The sequence below is a fragment of the Ctenopharyngodon idella genome, chromosome 5 (genome assembly GCF_019924925.1).
Source record: "Ctenopharyngodon idella isolate HZGC_01 chromosome 5, HZGC01, whole genome shotgun sequence".
Classification (NCBI taxonomy): domain Eukaryota; kingdom Metazoa; phylum Chordata; class Actinopteri; order Cypriniformes; family Xenocyprididae; genus Ctenopharyngodon; species Ctenopharyngodon idella.
This window is the reverse complement of record NC_067224.1, coordinates 14,558,686-14,580,328: the sequence shown is the minus strand read 5'-3', so window position 1 is coordinate 14,580,328 and position 21,643 is coordinate 14,558,686. Positions and strand designations below refer to the sequence as shown.

At 36.4% G+C, this 21,643-nt stretch overlaps 1 protein-coding gene and 1 long non-coding RNA gene across 3 annotated transcripts; one reads left to right on the top strand and one right to left on the bottom strand.

The window, feature by feature from the left end:
- The first annotated feature begins 1,548 nt into the window (after positions 1 to 1,548).
- On the top strand, positions 1,549 to 4,958 carry LOC127513386 (uncharacterized). Of its 2 annotated transcripts, XR_007930396.1 has the most exons (4): positions 1,549 to 2,186; positions 2,633 to 2,953; positions 3,627 to 3,872; positions 3,970 to 4,958. It is a non-coding gene; the product is annotated as an uncharacterized LOC127513386 (long non-coding RNA). The 2 variants fall into 2 exon arrangements; XR_007930395.1 differs by having other exon boundaries at positions 1,549 to 2,953.
- A 135-nt stretch (positions 4,959 to 5,093) lies between these two features.
- Positions 5,094 to 19,823, bottom strand: rgmb (repulsive guidance molecule BMP co-receptor b). Its single transcript, XM_051895113.1, has 3 exons — positions 19,337 to 19,823; positions 10,847 to 11,373; positions 5,094 to 7,823 (listed from the first exon to the last, which is right to left on the bottom strand). The coding sequence occupies exons 1-3, from the start codon at positions 19,440 to 19,442 to the stop codon at positions 7,149 to 7,151; spliced, it is 1,308 nt and encodes a 435-aa protein (XP_051751073.1). The 5' UTR covers positions 19,443 to 19,823; the 3' UTR covers positions 5,094 to 7,148.
- Between the last annotated feature and the right edge of the window lie 1,820 nt (positions 19,824 to 21,643).

Below are 21,643 nucleotides of genomic sequence, written 5' to 3'. Positions count from 1 at the left end.
GACGGACCAAAAGGGTGGAGGGACGGGTCGCAGACGAAGGCCTGTCAAGTCCATGGCGACGGCAGAGCAACGACTGACCCAGGCGTAGGAGGAGCCAAAGTGGAGCTGACTGGTCAACGGGCCGGGGAGGAGTGATGAGCTTGGAGCGTCTGAGCGGAGCTTTATGGGGACGACACTCCCAGGCTGAGCTGGAAACTATAAGCCCAAGGTGGATCCACAATGCACCAAGCAGGCAGTGTAGGTGGAGACAAAGGGCTGATGTGAGACAGTGAAGACAGGCGTAGTGCTACCAGCAGCGCTCTCCTGCAGATTTATAAGGGGTGCTGAAGGGACTTTTGTAGAAGGGACAGGGCTCCACTTCATTCCCTCATATTCCATCAGTACTTCCAAGGGGAGGGATGATGTTGCCAGCTCACGCACCTGGTCAGAATTTTCACTGGGCTCGGGTTCTGGGACGATATTTGGCTCAGGCATCAGCTCTGGCGCTGACATTGTGGTGGGCTCGGGCTCCTTGTCTGTGGTTGGCTCTGGCTTAACATTCGCTGGGAAGGTGGCTGCGGATGCAGCGGGTGCTGTGTGCATGGCTGGTGGGTTGAACTCCTCTCTCTTGCATATGGTAAAGGGGGAACTATTATGAAGAAGCACCCAGTCAGCAAATTCCATAAGCGTCCATGTTCTCCGGGCAGGCACGCTCTCGCCTCCATGTTGAGTAAAACACATACAGGCTGTAGTCATCATAGTGGACTAGATGGTACAAATCCAAGAAGTCCTGTGTGTGTGCCTTGAGGGAGTTTTATTGTTATTATCACTATTATGGTAACACTTTACAATAAGTTCTAATTTGTTAACATTAGATAATGAACAATGAACAATACTCTCTACAACATTTATTAATCTTGCTAATCTTAACATTTACTAATACATTATTAAGATGAAAAGTTGTATCTGTTAATATTAGTTAATGCACATTTTTATTAACTAATATGTTACTAATATGTGCTCATTGTTAGTTAATGTTAGTTAAAGTATGAACTAATGTTAACAAATTAGACCTTATTGTAAAGTGTTACTATTATTATTATTATTGTCATCACTGTTGTTATTGAACATAGCTATCGTATCACCAACAAGTATCAGCAATATTTGTACTGAAATCTGAGATTATGACTTGGACATTTCTGTTCTTTTTGGTCTTGCATTATGTTCAGTGATGAAGTATTAAATGTCTGAGGGGAAAAAAACTTAATAATTGTTATACAATATAACAATATAATTGATAATTTTTAAGAAGAAATTCGATTAAGAAGAAATTATTAGAAACAAAAATATATTACATTCAACACAATAAGGAATAAAAATTTTAAAATAAATAATAAAAAGTCTGAAAGACTGTATAATATTGCATAACTGTAATATTTTGTATACTTAATAAAACAAAAAAGAGAGATACATGTAAGTTGAGGCTCTGAGGTCTCATTGGAGGCTTTTCTATTAATACTTAAGACTTGAATCTGACTTGCAAAAAATGGCCAATTAATGCTGCTATTTTGTTTCATGTCAAAGACTTTTAGAAGAGATCAAGCACAGTTGGCATATACCTGATCAAAACATTCTTTGAAAGTGCAGTTTTATTTCATCCAGATGTACAAAGCAGCAGGTACAGCCGTTGGTGTTGATATTATCTCTCTCTCACCACAGAAGAAACCAACATAAAACAGGTGTGAATCTTTGGAAACACACTCTACATCACATTCTCACAAGTAATACAACATATCACACCAGATAGAACATTTTGTATGTCTATTTCATTATATTAACGTACATAATTTGTCCAACTAATATTCTGAAATTCAAATGATGATGGAACTCGGAAGGAGACAGTGAAGTGAATGAACATACTGTACTCTTTTTAAATGTTGTACTGCAAGTGAGTTATTCTACCCCATGAATGAAACCTGACGCCAAAATAAGTGTATCAGCGTGTTTAGAAGCACAGGCATTTGTGTTCTCATTTTAGCACAGCCATACAGTATTTTGGCACAGCAACACACCGATGGAAAGATTCCATGGCGGGTGTGAAATCACATGACTGAAACTTGATAATCCTTTTCACTGCCTGGCTGAGCTCATAGAGCTAAACAACATCATCATGCTTCCCACCCTCCTCACAACCATGCTTTTTACAAGTAAGTTGTAGAGTTTACTAACATTTTTAACAATTACAAAGCTCAAGGCACCTCATTAAATAATATAATTTAAAATACTGTATTTCTGCAAAATTTGGGCTGTTTTGTCCTGTTTTTAAATATACACTACTGTTCAAAAGTTTGGGATCAGTAAGATTTTTTAATGTTTTTGAAAGAATTTGCATAAGGCTGCATAATTATATTTGATAAAAGATACAGTAAAAACTAATAGATTGAAATTTTATTACAAATTAAAATAACTTTTTTTTATTATTATTTTAATATACTTTAAAATGTAATTTATTCCTCTAATGGCAAAGCTGATTTTTTACAACAGCCCAGTTCTCCAGTCTTCAGTTTCACAAATCATTTCAATATGCTTATTTGGATTTCTATGCATACTAACACTAACATTTCTAACCTCTGTGAATCTTGAATCTCTAAAGTGGGATCAGATGCCGTCCCTTATGCCATCTTATCTCCACCATTTCATCTGAACGCTGATCACAGCGGCTTGACCATCCTGGTGTGTGTGGTCCATGACATTCATCAAGGAGACATGGAGGTGGCCTGGATTTCTAGTGGCACCAGAGGAACTAATCCAGCAGTCTCTAACTTACTCCAAGGACACAATGGTATTCAGAGTGCAATGTCTGTTATCTCTGTGGCTTCGAATGAATGGACGTCCTACACTTGCTTTGTGAGTCACAGAGGCTCCGATCAACTCACGCACAGACACTATGCTGGATTCCCAAAGGAGACGACCGGTAAATTCTGTAATTATTATCTGGGTCCTTCACTCTTAAAAATAAAGGTTCTTTATTGGCATTGATGGTTCCATGAAGAACCTTTAACATAAATGGAACCTTTTAGTTATAGTGGAAAAGAGTTCTTTAGAATATTAAAATGTTCTTCACACTAAACAAAAGGGTTCTTTTAAGAACTGAAAGGTTCTTTGGAGAATCAAAAATGGTTCTTCTCTGGCATTGTTATGAAAACATGTGGTAGCACTTTATTTTACAGTCCTGTTCCCCATACATACTATGTACTTAATATAGTAATTGCAATAACTAGGTAATAACTAGGTAATAACCCATGTAGTTACCTTATATTACCCAGTACTTTCTTAAATAAGTACACTGTAAGTATATGTAAGTGCAGGCTTTTAGAACCTTCTTTTCAAGAGTGTTGCATTATTAAATGTAAAAGCTTCCATTTCTTAACAGCAGTTAACCACTATAGCTAACAAGAAATAACAATGAAAATACATCTGAAGCATTTATTAATTTTAGTTAAATTAAATTTGAACATTTATTGCTTATTGTTAGTTAATACAAATGTATTGCTCATTGTTAGTTAATGTTAGGTAATGCATTAACTAATGGGACCTTATTGTAAAGTGTTACAGTAAAATGATTAGTAATATGGTGTTCATTTCAGAAAGTGCTGATGATGAAGAAACCTCTGATATTTGTTTGGACCATCAAAGCAGTTTATTGGAAGGTACAGTAAGATGCAATTTGTTAATCCTAAGAATTCAATTTAGTGTTTGTTCTGTACTCATTTCTCTACTGTTGCAGAAGTCCGAGCAAACAAAGACCTATTACTTATTCAAGCTCTCAGAATTCTCCTGCTGAAAATCACCATTTTCAACATTTTGATGACAGCGCTGGCCGTCATAAAGTGGTGAGCGCTCATATTACTGCTTATGCAAACTGAACAGTAGTGCAACACTTTAATTTTTCACAATTAAAATGAAACCTGTCATATTTCTCTTCTGCAGAATTGCAGAGTTTCAAAAACAACTGTCACGGTTGTCAGAGTTAATTGGACGTGCTGCTGAAGGAACTCAGGTTGATGTAAATGAGAACCTGAATGTTGATGAGCGTCTCGATGAGCTGCAGACCAACATCACGCCGCAAGACAGGTGCTTCGATATGGGCAGATCAGTGTGATAGCTGCTCAAAACCACATCATATGCACAATACAACAAATGAACTGCACTACAAGGTTGTTTTTGTAGGCCATGGCTTTGTAAAGTCGCCTTACACTCATGTAACTGTTGATCTGTATGACAATGAGTAACCTTTGATGAAGCGAGATCATTGTGCATAACACTCTATCGAAGACTGAGACAAAGTTTGTTTATATTGAGGAGGTTTGTTTGAATGTGACTTAAGTGCTTTATCAAGTTTTTTTTTTTTCATTTATTTTTTGCCTTTATTTCACAATTCGTAAAAATGCTACCATTCAAAAGTTTGTGGTTAGTATGATTTTTTTAATGTTTTTGAAAGAAAGCTGCATTTATTTGATCAGAAATACAGTAAAAACAGTAATATTGTGAATTTAAATTATTTTTCTTCAGTGTCACGTGATCCTTCAGAAATCATTCTAATCTAATTCTAATCATTCTAATATGCTGATGTGCTGCTCAAGAAACATTTCTTCCTATTATCAATTTTGAAAACAGTTGTACTGTTTAATATTTTTGTGGAAACCGTGATAAATTTTCTGGATTCTTTGATGAATAGAAAGTTCAAAAGAACATCATTTATTTTAAATGGGAATGTTTTTAAAATTATAAATGTCTTTACTGACAATTTAATGCATCCTTGTTGAATAAAATAAAATAGTTAATAGATAATCTTACTGACCCAAACATTTTGAAAGGTAGTGTATATTACAGAAAAATAATATTAAGGAACACATGACTAACTACATTGGTTGCATGTTTACATCTCTGCTACAGTGTTACACTATGGTACTTTTGGTGTGGTAATGCTACTTGTACTGTGTTGTTCTCACTTTGGACAAGAGCATATGCTAAATTAATAAATGTATATGTACACAATTAATGATTACACCATAGTGGAAATTTGTGGGGGGGAAAAAAAACAACAAATTAAAGCCAGGGGAATTTATGTATTTATTGTTTTAAATAACACATTTTTCCTTTTTTTTTTCTTTCTTTTTTTTTTTTTAAACAGCATCCGTACAATACTAAAACACTGATGTAACAATGGTGACCCACTAGGTGGCAGTACAATCACATCTCAAACGTTTTTCAACAGCAAGAGTATGGAGCTTAACTTCTCTAACAAGACACTATATTTCATAAATAATTTAAGTATAAACATTGAGCAGTCACTCTTCACAAAAACAATGTTCACAACAAATATAAGAGATCACAAGATCAAATGTGAAATGCAAAAACACAGGATGAAGGCTTTCCTTTGCAGCTACTTAATTGCACTCTGATGCCTTGTTCTGGTTTTTAGGGGGGGTGGGGATCCCACTGTACAGTATCCCACTGTACACTGTACACTGATTTAGGCTATTCGGCCAATCAAATGATCCCATTTTGGATCCGGCCAATCACTGCTAGCGAAACTCCCAGTGTTCCAAATACAATCGATTACACTTGTCACAGTATTGTAGCAGCTCTTCAGCACTGGCAGTAGTTAAACAATGACGTCTCTACAGTAGCAAGTCTTGGTATGGAAACGTGCATATCAGGAGTGTTGGCATGGCTTCTGTAGCAGTTGGACAGTAAGACCCAGAAGGTGTACAATTCAATTTCATCAAATGAATTATGTGTCCATCAGGCCAAATGCCACATTTATAGCAAACAGAGACATAAGTGTTTCTGCATATCCTTCATTTGCTTTGAAGCTCTCAGTGAAATCACTGCTGAGGTGCATCCAGCAAAAGAACCACGGCTCAAGTTGCACTTCTGGCAGACAAAATAACTGTTAAAATGCTTGTAGGGCCAAATAAGAATTCCATTGATCATACTTCTGCTTTTTAAAACCAAGTTAGCTTGCTAAACATATGACAATACCAATCTTTTTGTGAAAAACAAAATCTATAGGGAAGCCTACAGTATGTCTGGCAAAATGTGTTGGTTTTGCGTCATATCTTTGGTCAAGGATGAAACAAGGACAAGAGGGAACTTAACACTTTGAACAGATAGTCAATATTTGTTTGGCAAAGGGACAAAGCTAATAAATGTAATCTTGTGAGGAGCCATTCTGGAAGATGCTGCAAGTCCGTTTGAGCGACCAGGAATGAGACATGGCCCACTTTAGCACTTACGCAACATCCATTTTCCAGTTCACTCAATGAGAGCCACTCACTCTGAAATTAGTCTGAAAGAGGATGAAACTTTTAGCATAAATATTTTGGTGTCTCTAAAATGCACTCTTCAGGATTGATGTCTTGTGTTCGTACATTAGGTAGATTTTGTACCAAACGAAAGAAATTCTGATTGTCATTTATAAAAATGGACTGAACTTCCAATACAACCATTCCAAAGGTCAACGACAGACAAATTCCCATTTGAATTAAGTGCACTTCAACCTACGTCTGCTGTGTTCGCCTGAATTCTTCACTTTGTTTTTTTGCTGATCAACGTTACTCAACAGTGCTGAGTGCTAGAACTAAAAATACAGATAAAGTGAATGTCTAGTCAACATGATCCTTCTTTAAACGTCTATGACAATTACTATGCCAGCCACATTGTGAAATCGTTTAACACGGTTCTACAGAGAAAAATGGTGAAGTAAGTACCATTTGTATAGTGACCTACAGAAATGTATAAAAAGAAAAAAAGCGCTGAGTATACCAAGAAAAATTATTGAGCACTTGTTCCGTGGAACAGTTTTCTAGTTGCAAAAACAAAAAAAATAAAATAAAAATAAAGTGCTTCCATTAAGATTTCCTCTCCTGAGGACAAAAACATGAAATTTCAAAAAATTCACTCACAAAAATCTACAATATTCAGCTCTCTTGAAAACATCATTTACACAAAATGTACAGTCTAATGAAGGTTCGTATTCTAACATTCATTCTCCACACAGACAGTATATACAAAGTACCCTTTACCTAGAGTACTGACTTTTTTTACAGTCTCGTTTTCCATCGTTTTTTCTTCTTCGAAACAGTTATCAAAACACTGTACAATTATAAAAGCACAGTGATGAGGAAGCCGGCTAGCAGTGCATTGAAGAGTAATGAAAACGGCCTCAGCCCAGCGGTCGAGTTAGGAAAAATATGCCAGCGCTCCTTCTTGGGGTGCAGAGTCTCCATGTCCTTCAGGGCATTGTAGGCGGCAGTGGTGAAGTTCGCATCTCCTGTGGTGAGCAGGTCAAACACGCAGGAGTGGAAATAGATGTCCTTAACCTCCAGTTGCTCCTTGCACTTCCTGGAGGCGCTTTCGAGGGTGAAGACGCCTCTCTGGGCCTCGACCCTCGCCTGCGGCTGAAAGCCGGCCTGCTGGAGGCCCAGCATGGGCAGCTGAAGATGTCCTTCTTGGTCGATGCGCTCTGATGTGGGGCAACCGTTCATGCAAAGCTGCAGGTCCTGCGTTTCGTCGAAGGCCATGGCAAGCTCCTCTGGCATTCGAACGGCTAGCGTCAGGTAACGGCCCTGCTGGCGTATGATGATGGTGACACCGATGTACGCGGCGTGGATTTCTACGTGCCGACCGGGCGACTTCTCCAGGATCCAGATGCTGCGGGTTTCGCTATCGCCTCCGCTGATGGTGCCGTCCACAAAGGCGGCTGGAAGGTCGTCTGTTACGGCCTGGTAGACCTTCTGGTCCGTGCATTCTTGGTATGGTTTGAAGATTATCGTAATCTTAAAAGAAGAACAGAGAGAAAAAACTTTGTAGTCATAAAAAACTTTGAAGTCGGCATGAAATGAAAATTCACCCTATTGCATGCTATTCATTTTATTGTAAACGATTCTTCCATTCATATCTTTCTTCTCTAATTAATTTAGAGCTCTTAAATCCCACCCCTCCACAATCGACTATAAGAGTGCTTTTTCTTGAGTGCAAAGCAAAATCCAGTCAATAATGGATAGACAAAACCAAGTCCCAGGTTGAACGATACCCTCATGTCACGATTCGATACATATCACGATACTGAACTCACGATACGATATTATTGCGATACTCCAAGACATACGGAAAAAGGATAACAAAAAATGTACTGCTTATTAAAATGCTAAATTTGGTATTACATTGGGGGTGGAAGTAAATAGGCTTGGACTTAGTGCTAGTAACCCAATACACAGGACAATGTTGATACCAGAATAAAAATATTCATGATTCTAACGCTGAAACACAGATTTATTTTAGATGAATATGTTTGCACTCTGTCACTGACTAAATATATTTAAAATAATGTAGGCCACTTTTTACTGGTAACAAAAGATTGGCATTATCCAAATATTCCACCATTGCATTATTTTACATTATATTCAACATTACATATAGTAGTTTAATGTAGTACTGACAATAAAACTCTGTAAACTTGAATTTTTTCTCACAAAGTAATTTTCATTTTGTGTGAACAATGCAAAACACACATGGTCACTATCCACGATATTGTTGCATTTTTTGTATTGCCATATATTGTGACACGATATATTGTTACACCCATAATGCATATAGTAATGGTGAAGTGCGTATATTTTGCATCACTAGATTGCTTTATGACCAATATCAACAATTTAATTATAGTTTTATTTCTGCTTTTTGATACTTTAATAAAATACATGATCATTAGAATATAACAATAAAAATCTGCTATATTATTATTATTATTATTACTGAAGGAAGGAACTGTTTTGTTTTTATCCATCACTATGCGATGTGCTAAAAATGAAGGTTTACTTTGAAAATTGTTTTGCAATGTAAATGGTCAGAAATGTATTTTATCTTTCTTTTTTCAAATAAATCTATTACATCTACTACAATAAAAACAAACAGGAATTTTTTTTAAAAAAATGACTGTTCTCAAACTGGTTTCCTGAACATTCCCCATATCTGCCATTGGTTGGACAAATAGATAGTCTCGCCACAAATTCACGCCATTGATCGAGTCAGTGTTGCTCTGTTGGTCCAGTCAGGATGAACAAACAAACAGCAATGTTTTGACTAACACCACAGTGTTAGTTTTTGGAGCAATCAACCTACAAATGGCCTATTTACAGTCTTTGCATATTACACTGGGATAAGAGAATGTTTACTAACACTGAAATAATAACACAATTCACATTTACAAAAGTGGTTTTATGCCCAGCACTGAAAACAAGAATTACTTCATCACAGTAAAACAAGAAGATCTGGATTTGTGCAGTTCTTTAGAATATTACACGCATTTACAGATACACAAACACTTTTGCCCTGTTAGTGTTAACCATAAAATGCACCCAGTATACAGTCCTTAGACTGTGAAACTCTAAGACTTGTGGGAAGCAAAAGCACTGGCTAACAAGAAGTGTGGCGTTACATTAGCGGTGAATGAATAGCAGCTTTGTACACAGGACAAGGATGAAAAATGATGACCAGTTGGCCATAAGGTGAGGCAGCTGAAAAGGCCTCAGTTAAGCGGTATATGCTAATAATTACTTGCAAATGTTTAATAATGGCTCCCCACCTTCAAGGTCAAGGGGTCAAACCAGAGGTAATTAGCATGGGCAGCCAAACTTAGCATTTGAAGCCACATCTGTCCAATGATAAGCTGAACTGTTTTGACTTGAGGACAAAATCGACGAGTATCTGACGAATGCAGACTGTTTAGGCTGTAATATTTCTAAGCTTCCAGATGTTTCACATTACAAAAATCTGTAAACATGCTGCTAGCAGTCAATATTCTGCATCAGCACATTTGAAATGGGTCTGTGTGTAAGTGGGTGTGTTTGAGTGTTTGACTATAAGCCCCACACTTGGAAAACTGAAGACAGAGGCTTCTTTCAAAGTCACCTTATTACAGGTCACGCCACAGCGTAGGCTACATCCAGTCATTAATGATATTAGAATTTCACAGACATGTTGGTCACAAGTGTTAGTCATGAGACTGGAGCTGTTAGCTTTGTTTAACTTGCACCTGTGAATACTTGGTCAAAGTTGAAAGTTATAGGTCTTATCTGCTGTCTGCAGCTCTTTCTGATAATCTTATCCATATAGTCATATATAGAGACATCATACACTTCAAACAAAGATAATAACAATGCAGAATGTTGTGATTTAGAAAGGTAAAACAAAACAAGCAAAAATTATTTATTAAACAAAACAAAATACTGTATGCCTGTTCAATCAAATGCGGCTATTTAGTCTCCTCATGATAAAGGTACATTGATATTTAAATTTTATAATGCAACATTGTATTACATGTAAAAATTAAGAAAAAAATTTTTTTTTTTCGAAATAAAGAAAAACTTAATATGATCAAATTCGTCTGAAAGTTTTAAGCTCTGAAATAACTAAAAATAAAGCATGTTCAGGATTTATTAATCTCATTTAATATTAATTTCTACATATACTAATATATTTTTAACATTTAAATTTGTATAATGAACATATTTTGGAAAAAAAATCATGAATTAACAATGAACAAAAATATATCTATCAATTAATATTAACCTAAATTAATAAATTCTGAAAAAAAAAAAAAAAAAAAAATTTATATTTTAGATTTATTTATATACTATTATATTATTTAGTCCTTCTAACCTTTTTGTTGTTTATTTTTAGTTGTTTTGCAGCATAAATATGCTACACGTCTGAGGCAGTTCTCAACTTTTTCTAAAGAAATAGTTCTCCACATAAAAAAATACAAAATAATTATAAAATAAATATAAAAACAACTTACCTTATTGGTTGCTGTGGCACTGGATCCATAAACCACTGGAACATTTGTGACCTGCACTGACAGGTAATTGTTATCAATGAGGGGCCATGCCCCTTCAACCTTACATGTCTGAAAATGGTCTTTGAAAGTCCTAAGATGAGGGTCCCCAAACAGGCCACAGAACAGATAGGTTGGTCGTGGGTGTTCTGGAACCCCTGTCCCTGTCCCAGGCCGCAATACTTGGTGATGGCGGCTGTGATAGTTGCACGGCTCAATGGTGATAACGGGATGGGTAGACGATGTGGGCCCATCCTTGGAGCAGTTCCTCTGGCTCATGAGGTCACTGATGCCCAGCATGGCAGAGTGGAAGACCAGGTTGCCCCTGCAGCTCTTGGATGTCCGCTGGGTGCAGGCGGAGTAGGCCCGCAGAGCCTTGCAGAACTCAGTATCAAAGCCATCCAGTGAAGGGTTTAAATGGGAAGTGAGAGAGACGAAGTCAGTGGTGCACTTTTGGATGCGGCACTGTGGAGTTTGAACCTGGCTCTCACCTGAGAAAGAAAGGATACAATGTTTTTTTAATAATCTTTGTTTAAAAAAAAAACTAACTAAAAATGCAACTCATAAAATACATAAAATTAACAACTTGAATAAACCTTGAATTCAATGATGAACATGTTTTTCATTTGTGTATTAAATTTTATTTTAATATTTGTTTAAATGTCAGTGTAATACATTAGTTCTTGTACCATAATGAAGAAAAAAACCCTCATTAACTTAATTAAATTATTTTAAAAAATTTATTTATATTTTACATTATTATTTATTTAAAAAAAAAAAAACAACAACAGCGAACCAGTTTTTATAATATTATTGATATTTGAAAAAAAAAAATGCTCATTGAAAAGTCATGTGGCGCAACCAACAAAGTCATGTGGTGTAAGCAAGATGCATAATGTACAAAAAAACAAAAACAAAACAGAAAATGATATCAAAGAAAGATACCTGCAGATGCTCATGACTGTCAATGTCAACAAGTCTATTAAAATATCAAATAAGGTGACCTTTTTAAAGACATGCAAGGTTAGTTCAGGTTGTAAAATGTTAAATAAAAAGCATATTTATTTTCATGAATTAAAAAAAACACTCTTTGCCTTGATTTAAAAAAAACTTTTTGAAAATAATGATAAAGATGTGTACTCATATGTATCCATGTTGTAAGGAAAACATCATATGTTATTACATGACATTCTTAAACTCTCATTCAACAGTTTAAGTCATTAAACCTAATTTTTTTCTTTAAAATGGTATAAAAGTGTTTTAAAACCATATGAAACCAACATGATTTCAAAGAGTATACATTTCTAAGAACTTGGCACATGTGTTTTAAACTAGGCATTTAATAGAATACTGACTTAACCAATTAAACACATCAACTATGAACAAAGGAGCACAAATATAAGATAGAATCTTATCAAACAGCTATTGTTGTGGCTCGTGTCATAAACCAGTTTAAACTGCTTAACCATAATAAGGTGTGCTAGTGGACTGTGCTTTTCCTCACGACGTGACTCCATGTGTGTTTTACATTATGGTCTAGAAACATTAACAGCCGGCTCAACAAGTGTGTGAAACCTCCTGTTATCTACAAAGGAGAATGCTTATGGCCGCAATAAAATCAAATAAAACGGCACTTCAAATGAGAAAAACACTTTTCTGGCCCTGCTGCTATCCACACATAACCAGCACATGTGCTTGTAAGCACATAAGAGTCAAGGCATGCAAACTACATGCAACTGTTTACCTCCTAAAAGTGTCATTAGGGTGTGGTCAAAGGGTAACAATTAAAAGTGTTTTCTTTGAATACTACATACTTGCTTCACTTGACATCAATTCAATAACATTTTTATGGTTTTAGTAGTTTGATTTGATTTTTATTGACAAGCTTGTGATTCGATTCAGTTCCAATCTCACTTCAATTTGATTTGATTCATTTGGATATATATCAGGTACAGTACGTAACTTTTTCTCAATTGAAAAAAATCTCTCTCAACTAATGCTGTAAACTTTAGGCTACAGGAAACCCTGTCAGTTGGTACTAGAGATGCACTGATATCAAAATTTTGGTATTTCGATATTTCTACCGATAATTCTTTATATTTGTAAACCGATAACCGCTATATTTGCAGATAATTTTTTATATAATTTTTGTGAGACTGATCACAAAAACACAGGTCTCACTGTTAAAAGCCATGTCTCGAACACTTCAACATAAATCAAACATATACAGTACAGTTTGAACCCTTGTAGGTTTCAAAATTAATTTTACACTCCTACGGCCAACTTTATCAAAAAAAGAAAAAAATCTACTGCCTCACAAAGAAATAAAATAATGCCTAAATAATGCAAACAAGTCACTGGACAACATTCCTTACATATAAAGAATCAAAATGCATGTGCCATGGATAAATAATTTGGAATAGCATCCGCACAGACAATAGCCTAAAGAAATTATTTTAATTAAACCATATTGTTGATGAAAATAATACGAGAAAAATAAAAGTGCTAGTTATTAATGATGTATCAATGTTTTTGAAAAACAAACATCTAAAATTAATATTACTGTTTCAAATAACAACACTGCTGTCTGAATTGCGTGCGAAGAGCTGAATAAACACCAGGAAACTGAAGCGCTTTGTTAGAGGGTTAATTAGCTCAACCAAGCCCGTCCTATATGAGATTAATCATATAATTATGCAACATAAACAAAATATTACAACTTATATATCTGCAAAAAAATGACGCAAATGCATAAGTGAACTTGTTGCATGCTGCAGAATGTGTAACTCCTGTTGTGGATGCGCTCTTCCCATAACAAGCACTGAAACATGGCAAGTCAGCAACTAAATTCAAAGAATTCATAACATTACAATAGTGTTCTCTTCATAATGTTATAATTTGACAGTCCCAATCATAGTTATTAATGTTGGGCTTTGCTGTATGAACTGCTTGGGCGTACAAAGAATTCACAGCATTCTTTTACAGTAGTGTTCTCATTATAATTTTATGTAGCCTATATGACAGACTTGCACTTAACATGTTGCATTTAACTTTTTTTGAACATTTTTTACTTTTTTGAAGTGATTGCAATCATTTTTCAAGCAATTCAAAACCATCATGGTGAACAGTGTGCAACTGAAGTGTCTCAGCTGAAGGAAATTATTCATTATTTATCAGCTTTGATGTATCAGCCAAATTTTCTTATCTGGCCAATAACGATAACATTAAAAAAATAACATATATCAGCCAATACTGATATGGTTGCCATATGATGTTCATTAGGGCTGCACAATTAATCGAATTTCTAATCGTGATTACAATTACGGATGCCACAATTACGTAATCGTTCAAAGGCACAATTACAAAAAAAGTTATTCTGTGCTTAAGATGTGTTTTTTCTTTCTACAAATTAGTTTAAGGGTTTCTCTCCATTGTTTTATTTTTAGTTTTAGTATAACATTATAATACCATGCATATTTTTTACCATTTTTATTTAAAAAAGAAACCAAACCAATTGGCATTTGAGGCTAAAGCTATAGAAAAGCAATAAAAGTTTTTCATTTTCAGCTTGTTTATTTTCATATAAATATATGGCATGCAGTTGCTTCAAACAATAGTATAAAGCTATTCAAATCATTATTCATTGTATGTTGTGATAATCGTAATTAATAATCGCAATTACAATTCCAAGTGAATAATCAACAATTATGATTTTTGTCATAATCGTGCAGCCCTAATGTTCATTCATGTTTATTTCATGCTATAACTACTAGTAAAGAGGTGATCGGTTCATGTACTAATTACTATTGTAATCTTTCACGCTAGAATAAAACGGCATTTACTGATAGAATTTCGTGATAAAACCACTTTCAACCACTTCTGTCATGATTTCTTCGAGGGGAGGGTCTATGGGCAGGTAAATGCATGTTTTTTTCCCTGATTTTTTGATCTAATGTACAAAATAAGCTTGTGCAATTTACATATGAACGTGACAGGAGACGACAGAAAAAACATACAGAGAGCATCAGCTTTCGTTTCTGCTCTGATAGCCACAAGACCGGTGAGTGCGTGTTAGCAATCAGGAATGGTGAGAGAACATTGTGCTTAGTACATTTTTCGTCTTCAAACCAAACTTGGGTCTTCAGCTGATAAAGTTTAAATCCTGTCTGGCTAGCGTGCTTCCCATAATATTTACGCATTAAGTAAGTAGGCGGAGAGAAGGTGGTTTTTTGTGGCTGTTCGAACACATTCAACCACATGAGCATTTACACTACAAAAGCAATCCAGACTAATGCGTTTTAGACTACCTCTGGAAGTGGTCCAAAGTGGACAAGCACAAAACTTTTACACCGGTATTCAGCAATGTCCACTTGTGATCCGATCGACCAAAACACATCTCAATACCAGGTGGAAACAGGGCCTGAAATAAGTATTCTTCGGAGTTAAAAATCCACACTGGTTTCATCAAAATGAGAATGGATTGAAATCTAGAAATCAATATTTTCAACCCAGCCCTATTTTATACACACTTGTTGTCGAAAATACACCCAAGATCTGGTCATCATGTCATGCGCCGCCCCCAATTAGTCACCAATGACATGGCACAACCAGAAAAACATCTCCCAGAAAAGGACAGCAGCCTCCACACTGCATCACTTAGAGTCTTAATGCCTCACTTTTGAGTGCGGCCCAATTGCATTAGCTCAGAGAGAGGCCGTCCTAATCTGATATCAGCTGCAGCCTCTCCATTAACACGCTTGTGATGACTCTATCTTACACAGTCAGGGCCACCCATTTCTGCCTGCCACGCCAATAACTCCGACCGCAGCGGATTCAAATGCATCTGATTTGATTATCAGATGACGCGCTGCTGCGCAGAGTGCTGTAGCGGATCGGCCGATCCGCGTTGCGCTGGAGGAGAAGGAGGCATGACAAAGCACAGGCTGGATTGTGTTTCAGAAACAAGCTGTAAGACAATACGGTAGCCTGGCCAAAGCCATGTTGATGTTGTGCTAGAAAGACATTGGCTGGAAGGGAGAGGAAAGAGGCAGTCCCCGCTCCCATCCACCTCCCGCTGTGTTTTATCAGGCAAGGCTCCAGTGACATCTGTACCAGAACAAAAAAACTCAAATACTTGGCAAGGCATGCAAGACAAAGCCATCTCCGGCACATTCCCATTTATAGTCCGAGCGGATGCTCAAAGCAGATGCACACCAAGTAATACCGAAGAATGAACAAACAGCGGTTCGCTCGAAAATAAAGAATCGCAAATGGGCAAGGGTATGAAACGACAAAGGCTGTGCTGCAAATGTAACCGTATTAGCTAGGTATGTCCTACATATCACGGAGAAACAGAGAGGCTTTTCATGGAGTCCCACTGGCCATATGTGACCTCGCCGCCCATCAAACGCATGTGCCTCCATTGTTTCTCTCAGCAGCACGGTGTGAGGTGTTAGGGGAGGCTGTCTGTTTTATAATCTATGATATTTTGTGAGGAACTGGGTGTAATCTGAATGTAGACTAACGTAAAAGGGCACAGCACATGTGTGCATGAACTAAAGCGACAAAATTGCCACCCTACCATAATCCAATTCACAGCAATCCTGGAGATGAGTTGTTTTTGCTGGTTGCTTGTTGAAATGCAATTAGCTTGTCACCAGACAATCCCCTTAAAAGCTGGTGTAAGCGACCCAATGCAACTGAATTCAAAAAGAGCAGATGAAGAAGAAAAATTGCTAGTAAATTTCACAATTAATTACAAAGAAATGGCAAGTAACACATTAAGTTGAAGTAGAAAGACTGAAATAGTATTTTCTTGCAAAAAGAACTCCAATAATCTTTGTTTTATTTACAACTTTGAATCCGTCTCTGTGCAAAACACTTCCGAGGAATGTCTTAGGGGACCCCCAGTTGGGGGCAGCAGATCCTAAGCTAGTACTGGCAGACAAGGGGGGAAACAAATCAGACTATCACACTTTGTGTTAGAATGTCTCAGTGTCCTGACAAATGTTAAACCTAAACACTGAAACGTCTCACTAACCGGGTCTATAGCTAATGTGGTTGAATAAACAAATGCCAGAAATTGACAGTAATAATCATTTGACTTTTATATTTATATTTAAAATATCCACAAAACTAAATAAAAATACATTTTTATTCATAATATATCTTTAAAAATAATTTAATTAAACTACTTAAATGATTAAACAGCTATTGGAGTGCTTTTTATTCCTGTCAAGATCATAAAACCAAATGAACAGTGAAACACAGGACCGAGAAAACAATGTTTGTTTCACAGGCTCAGTTCATTTCTGCGATCCTGCTGTTGGGGTGATTCGTCTCATTTCGAGCACAGTGCACACCCTTGTTGCTATTAAGTCGTTGGAAATATTTTCTCAGGGTGGCCGGCCGTTTGAGCAGCCATTCTCAGCTGTAGAGGGGCCCAAAGAGTGTGTACGGAGTGAAATTTCAAGATGTGGAATTTGGCCAGGGCAGAGAGGTCAACAGGCCCACGCCTTCTCCAGGAGTCAACGTGAAGATCTGGAGAGAGCAGGGGGGTTTACAAGACTCAGTGTCATAATGACATCTCCAGCCTTAAATTCTGAGCTCAGACTGTATCGCACTGAACTTTGGAATCTGGTTTAATATGTTAGTTTGTCGGCCTTTCATTTTTGTTCTTATTTGTAACTTCAAGCATTTCATAACGTTACTACAGCATGAGGCAAATAAAGAACATCACGGTTCCGGATATTTCAGTATTATAGTAAGATTTATCACAGTTAACCACAAAAGCATCTATTAAACAAGTTTTAAAAGGCATCTTTTTACAGGTAGTCTGTAAAATCTTACAAACCCTAAACAATAAAGCACTCTTCCAGACATGAGAAAGAAAGAGAAATAAAAAAAAATTTAAAATAAAGAAACCGAACAGCTGCAACTGTCTCTTGCTTCTGCCAAGATTATAATCCAATCAAATACCACCAAGGGGTAGATGTATATTTGGGACTAAACCAATTGAGAGACGATACAGCCAGATCTAATATCCAAAAATGAAATCAAAGAACAGCAAGCATGCAGTTGTTTAAAAAAAAAAAAAAAATACTCCGTTTGTATTCTTATATAATCTTCTTGCTAAATTAAAGATTATTGAATATATAAACTGCTGTTTGAAAAATATAACAGATATTTTTATATTAAATTATATCTATTATATTGCAGCTAAAAGGGAAAGCATAGAGCTGAAGATAAAGGAATCCTATCAAGCGTTATACATATAAAACCATGAAAGGGACAATGACACTTGACATTGTCATTTCATATTCAATAAAAATACTAATACTTTTATGGATAATTTTGTTTTTTTCTGAAATTATGTTGAAAACTAACACATATTTAGGTTGAGTTATTTCATTTTTTTTTTTTTTTTTTTTTTTGCTTCATTGAAGAATAGTGAAGTGCATAATGCCTGTCTGCCCGGGGTCCATGTTAAATTAATTATGAAGGTGTGACTGCTCAATGGACACCCAGCAGCATTCCATATCCTCTTAATTCGCAATGGCATTAACACAGTCTACGGCCAGGACACCCAAAGTGGAGCACTTGACAAGGTGCCAAGTGAAAACAGGGCACCAAATGTGTAGTATTCACAGTCTCCTGCTCAGAAGCCAACCCATTTTCAACGAAATCATTTAAGACTTGTCCAAAGTGGTAAAAGGCACCAAACTAACTGAATTTAGGCTTTTAAGCAAGTAAGTAAATAAATAAATAAATAATTTCTGATTAGGCTAACTGAGCAGTAAATGGATTATTTTTTAAAACATGTATCAATGCCGCAACAACAACAAAAAAATAAATAAAATAAAATAAAATAATAAAAATAAATAAATAATTAAAATACAGATCAAAATCTAGATATATGCGCACAAATATTAACACAATGACTTCCCTATCTTATTGAACCTGACAGCATGCTGCCTGCTATCACAATAACAAAAGCAAACAACAAATAAAACCGAATAAAACAATCACTCATGAATATAATATGAAATTAATTAATATTACGATCACTCATAAATATTTAATATCCTTTAAAAAGCAACCAATCCAGTGAAGCGCACGAGGGACGCGTAGATCAATGCACTACATTTATTGGGAATAAAGATACAATAAGTGTGCAAGAAGAAGACACGGATGAAGGACACTGCCTCAGACTGGAAAACTGTCACATAAACAACTATAATTCACTTTTTCCGTAAGGACATAGCCTAACAAAATATTAACCAGCAGTGTCATAATATAGCACGTAAATCCTATTTAATATTTATACCTACGAGCGACAATTAAACAGCCCTAAAATACAAAAGCTACTTTTAAAGGTATTTTAATGTATATTCTAACTTGTTTACGTCCAGCGAATTATGCATAAAGTCGTAAAAGTGGTAAGACCATGTTTACCTATGTGAGTGAGAGAGGAGAGGGTGCACAGCACTAGTAGATGTAGTACCGGAGAGATGAGGCGCTCAGCCCCGGGGTAGTAAGATCCTGCTCTCCCCATACCCATCCATCCATCCAGAGAGACTCAAGAGTACTCCACGGGTCAAGAGATCGGGCCTCGCTTCTCCCAACTTCACGTAACGTAGGGATGAGTAACTCTGTTAAGACACGGCTACTTTTTTAGGTAACACACACACACCGTCCATAAGAGAAACAAAGTAGCGATTTTGGCAAGTCCGATCCAAAACACTTCTTCCTGGAGCACGGGAGGGGAAAAAACTATTTAATTTGTATTCGTTTATCTAATCGGCGAAGATAATCAGTCTGAAAGAAATCTGTAAACGTGCTAAAATTAATCTGCGCCCCGCGATCGCCCGATTCATGTTGCCTACACATCAGATTTCTCCGCCACAAGGAAATCTAGCCCCGTCTTTCCCCAATGATCGATAGCGAATCAACCTAACCCAGAGTTTAGCGGAAACCCCGCCCACTCCGACACACAAACTCCGCCCCCTAAACCATACACCCCAGCCGCAGATTGACAGCAAAGCTCTCACTTTCAGCAAGGAGAAAATAGACGCAGTTAAAAATAAAAACGAACTAGTTGACTATCAGGGCAAGATATTAGCATAATAACACCACAGTACAGTGATAATTTATTAAATAGATTTAGGTAAACAAACAGTTGGGGAAAAAATTATCTTTCATGGCTTCAATAAAATAAAATAAATAAATAAATAAAATGCTGCAAATGATTATTATTATTTTTTAATTCTAGTTTTTGATACCTATTATAAAATTAGAAACCTTTTCAACTTGCCTTCATTAAACTTAAAGAATGCACAGTTCTTTTCAATAAACCATTCGATTCAAGAGTGTTAAAGGGTTAGTTCACCCAAAAATGAAAATTCTGTAATTAATTACTCACCCTCATGTTGTTCCAAAACCATAAGACCTTTGTTCATCTTCAGAACACAAATTAAGATATTTTTGATGAAGTCCATGCGCTCTCTGACTCCTCCATAGACAGCAATTTAATTACCACTTTCAAGGCCCAGAAAGGTAGTAAAGACATTGTTAAAATAGTCCATGTGACTACAGTGGTTCAACTTTATTTTATAAAGCAACAAAATGTGTCATTCTCCTACGCTGTTTATGTTCAGCTCTTCCAGGTTCTACGTCAGAACGGCAACTCATTATTGGCCGGCTCCTGCGTCAGCATCACGTGCATGCGTCGTGCTGCTCACATGAACAGCATCGGCCAATACTGAGCCGACATTCTGACGTAGAACCTGTAAAGGCTGAATGTAAATAGCGTAGGAGAATGACAGAGAAGAGAAGAAACTGTTGAATAAAATCGTTATTTTTGATTTGTTTTTGCACACAAAAAGTATTCTCATCATAAAATTAAGTTTGAACTATTGTAGTCATGTGGACTATTTTAACGATGTCTTTAATACCTTTCTGGACCTTGAAAGTGGCCGTTAAATTGCTGTCTACTAAGGAGATTTAGAGACATCTCGGTCTCAGATTTTATCAAAAATATTTAAATTTGTGTTCCAAAGATGAATGAAGGCCTAACGGGTTTGGAACATGCACATACAGTATACTAAAAGGGTTAGTTCAGCCCAAAATGAAAATTCTGTTATTAATTACTCACCCTCATGTTGTCCCATAAGACCTTCGTTCATCTTCGGAAGAGAAATGAAGTTCTTTTTGATGACAGAATGCTGTCAGATTTCCTTCCATTGACTGCCTTTGTAACTACCACTTTGACGCTTCAAAAACTTCATAAAGAGATTTTAATTTTACTCGCATGTAAACATTGATCAGCAAACATGAGCAGAAGCTCAGCCTAATTTGAATAACGCACAAGAACAAACCTCTTCTGGAAGGTCAAACGTGCTGCGTAACACACAAAAATGAACCTCAGTTTTTACGCAGCAAGTTTAAGCTTCCAGAAGAGGATTGTTCTTGTGCGTCATTCAGGTTCGGTTGAGCTTCTGCTCATGTTCGCTGATCAATGTTTACATGCGAGTAAAAGACTAAATTAAATCTGTTCATCATAACAAGCAATCGATTCTCTTCAGAAAATTTGGACTAAACCACTCGATTCATATGGATTAGTTTTCCTATCTCTTTATGAAGTTTTTGAAGCATCAAATTGGTAGTTACAAAGGCAGTCAATGGAAGGAAATCTGACAGCATTCTGTCATCAAAAAGATCTTAATTTGTCTTCCGAAGATGAACGAAAGTCTTACGGGACAA

Excerpts from the sequence above, each read along its gene's own strand:
- rgmb (XM_051895113.1), bottom strand. The coding sequence starts at position 19,442 with ATGGGTATGGGGAGAGCAGGATCTTACTACCCCGGGGCTGAGCGCCTC. Across the intron at positions 11,374-19,336 it reads CTCCTCTCTCACTCACATAG|GTGAGAGCCAGGTTCAAACT; the intron begins GTAAACATGGTC and ends TTTCTTTCTCAG. Across the intron at positions 7,824-10,846 it reads GTGCCACAGCAACCAATAAG|ATTACGATAATCTTCAAACC; the intron begins GTAAGTTGTTTT and ends TCTTCTTTTAAG.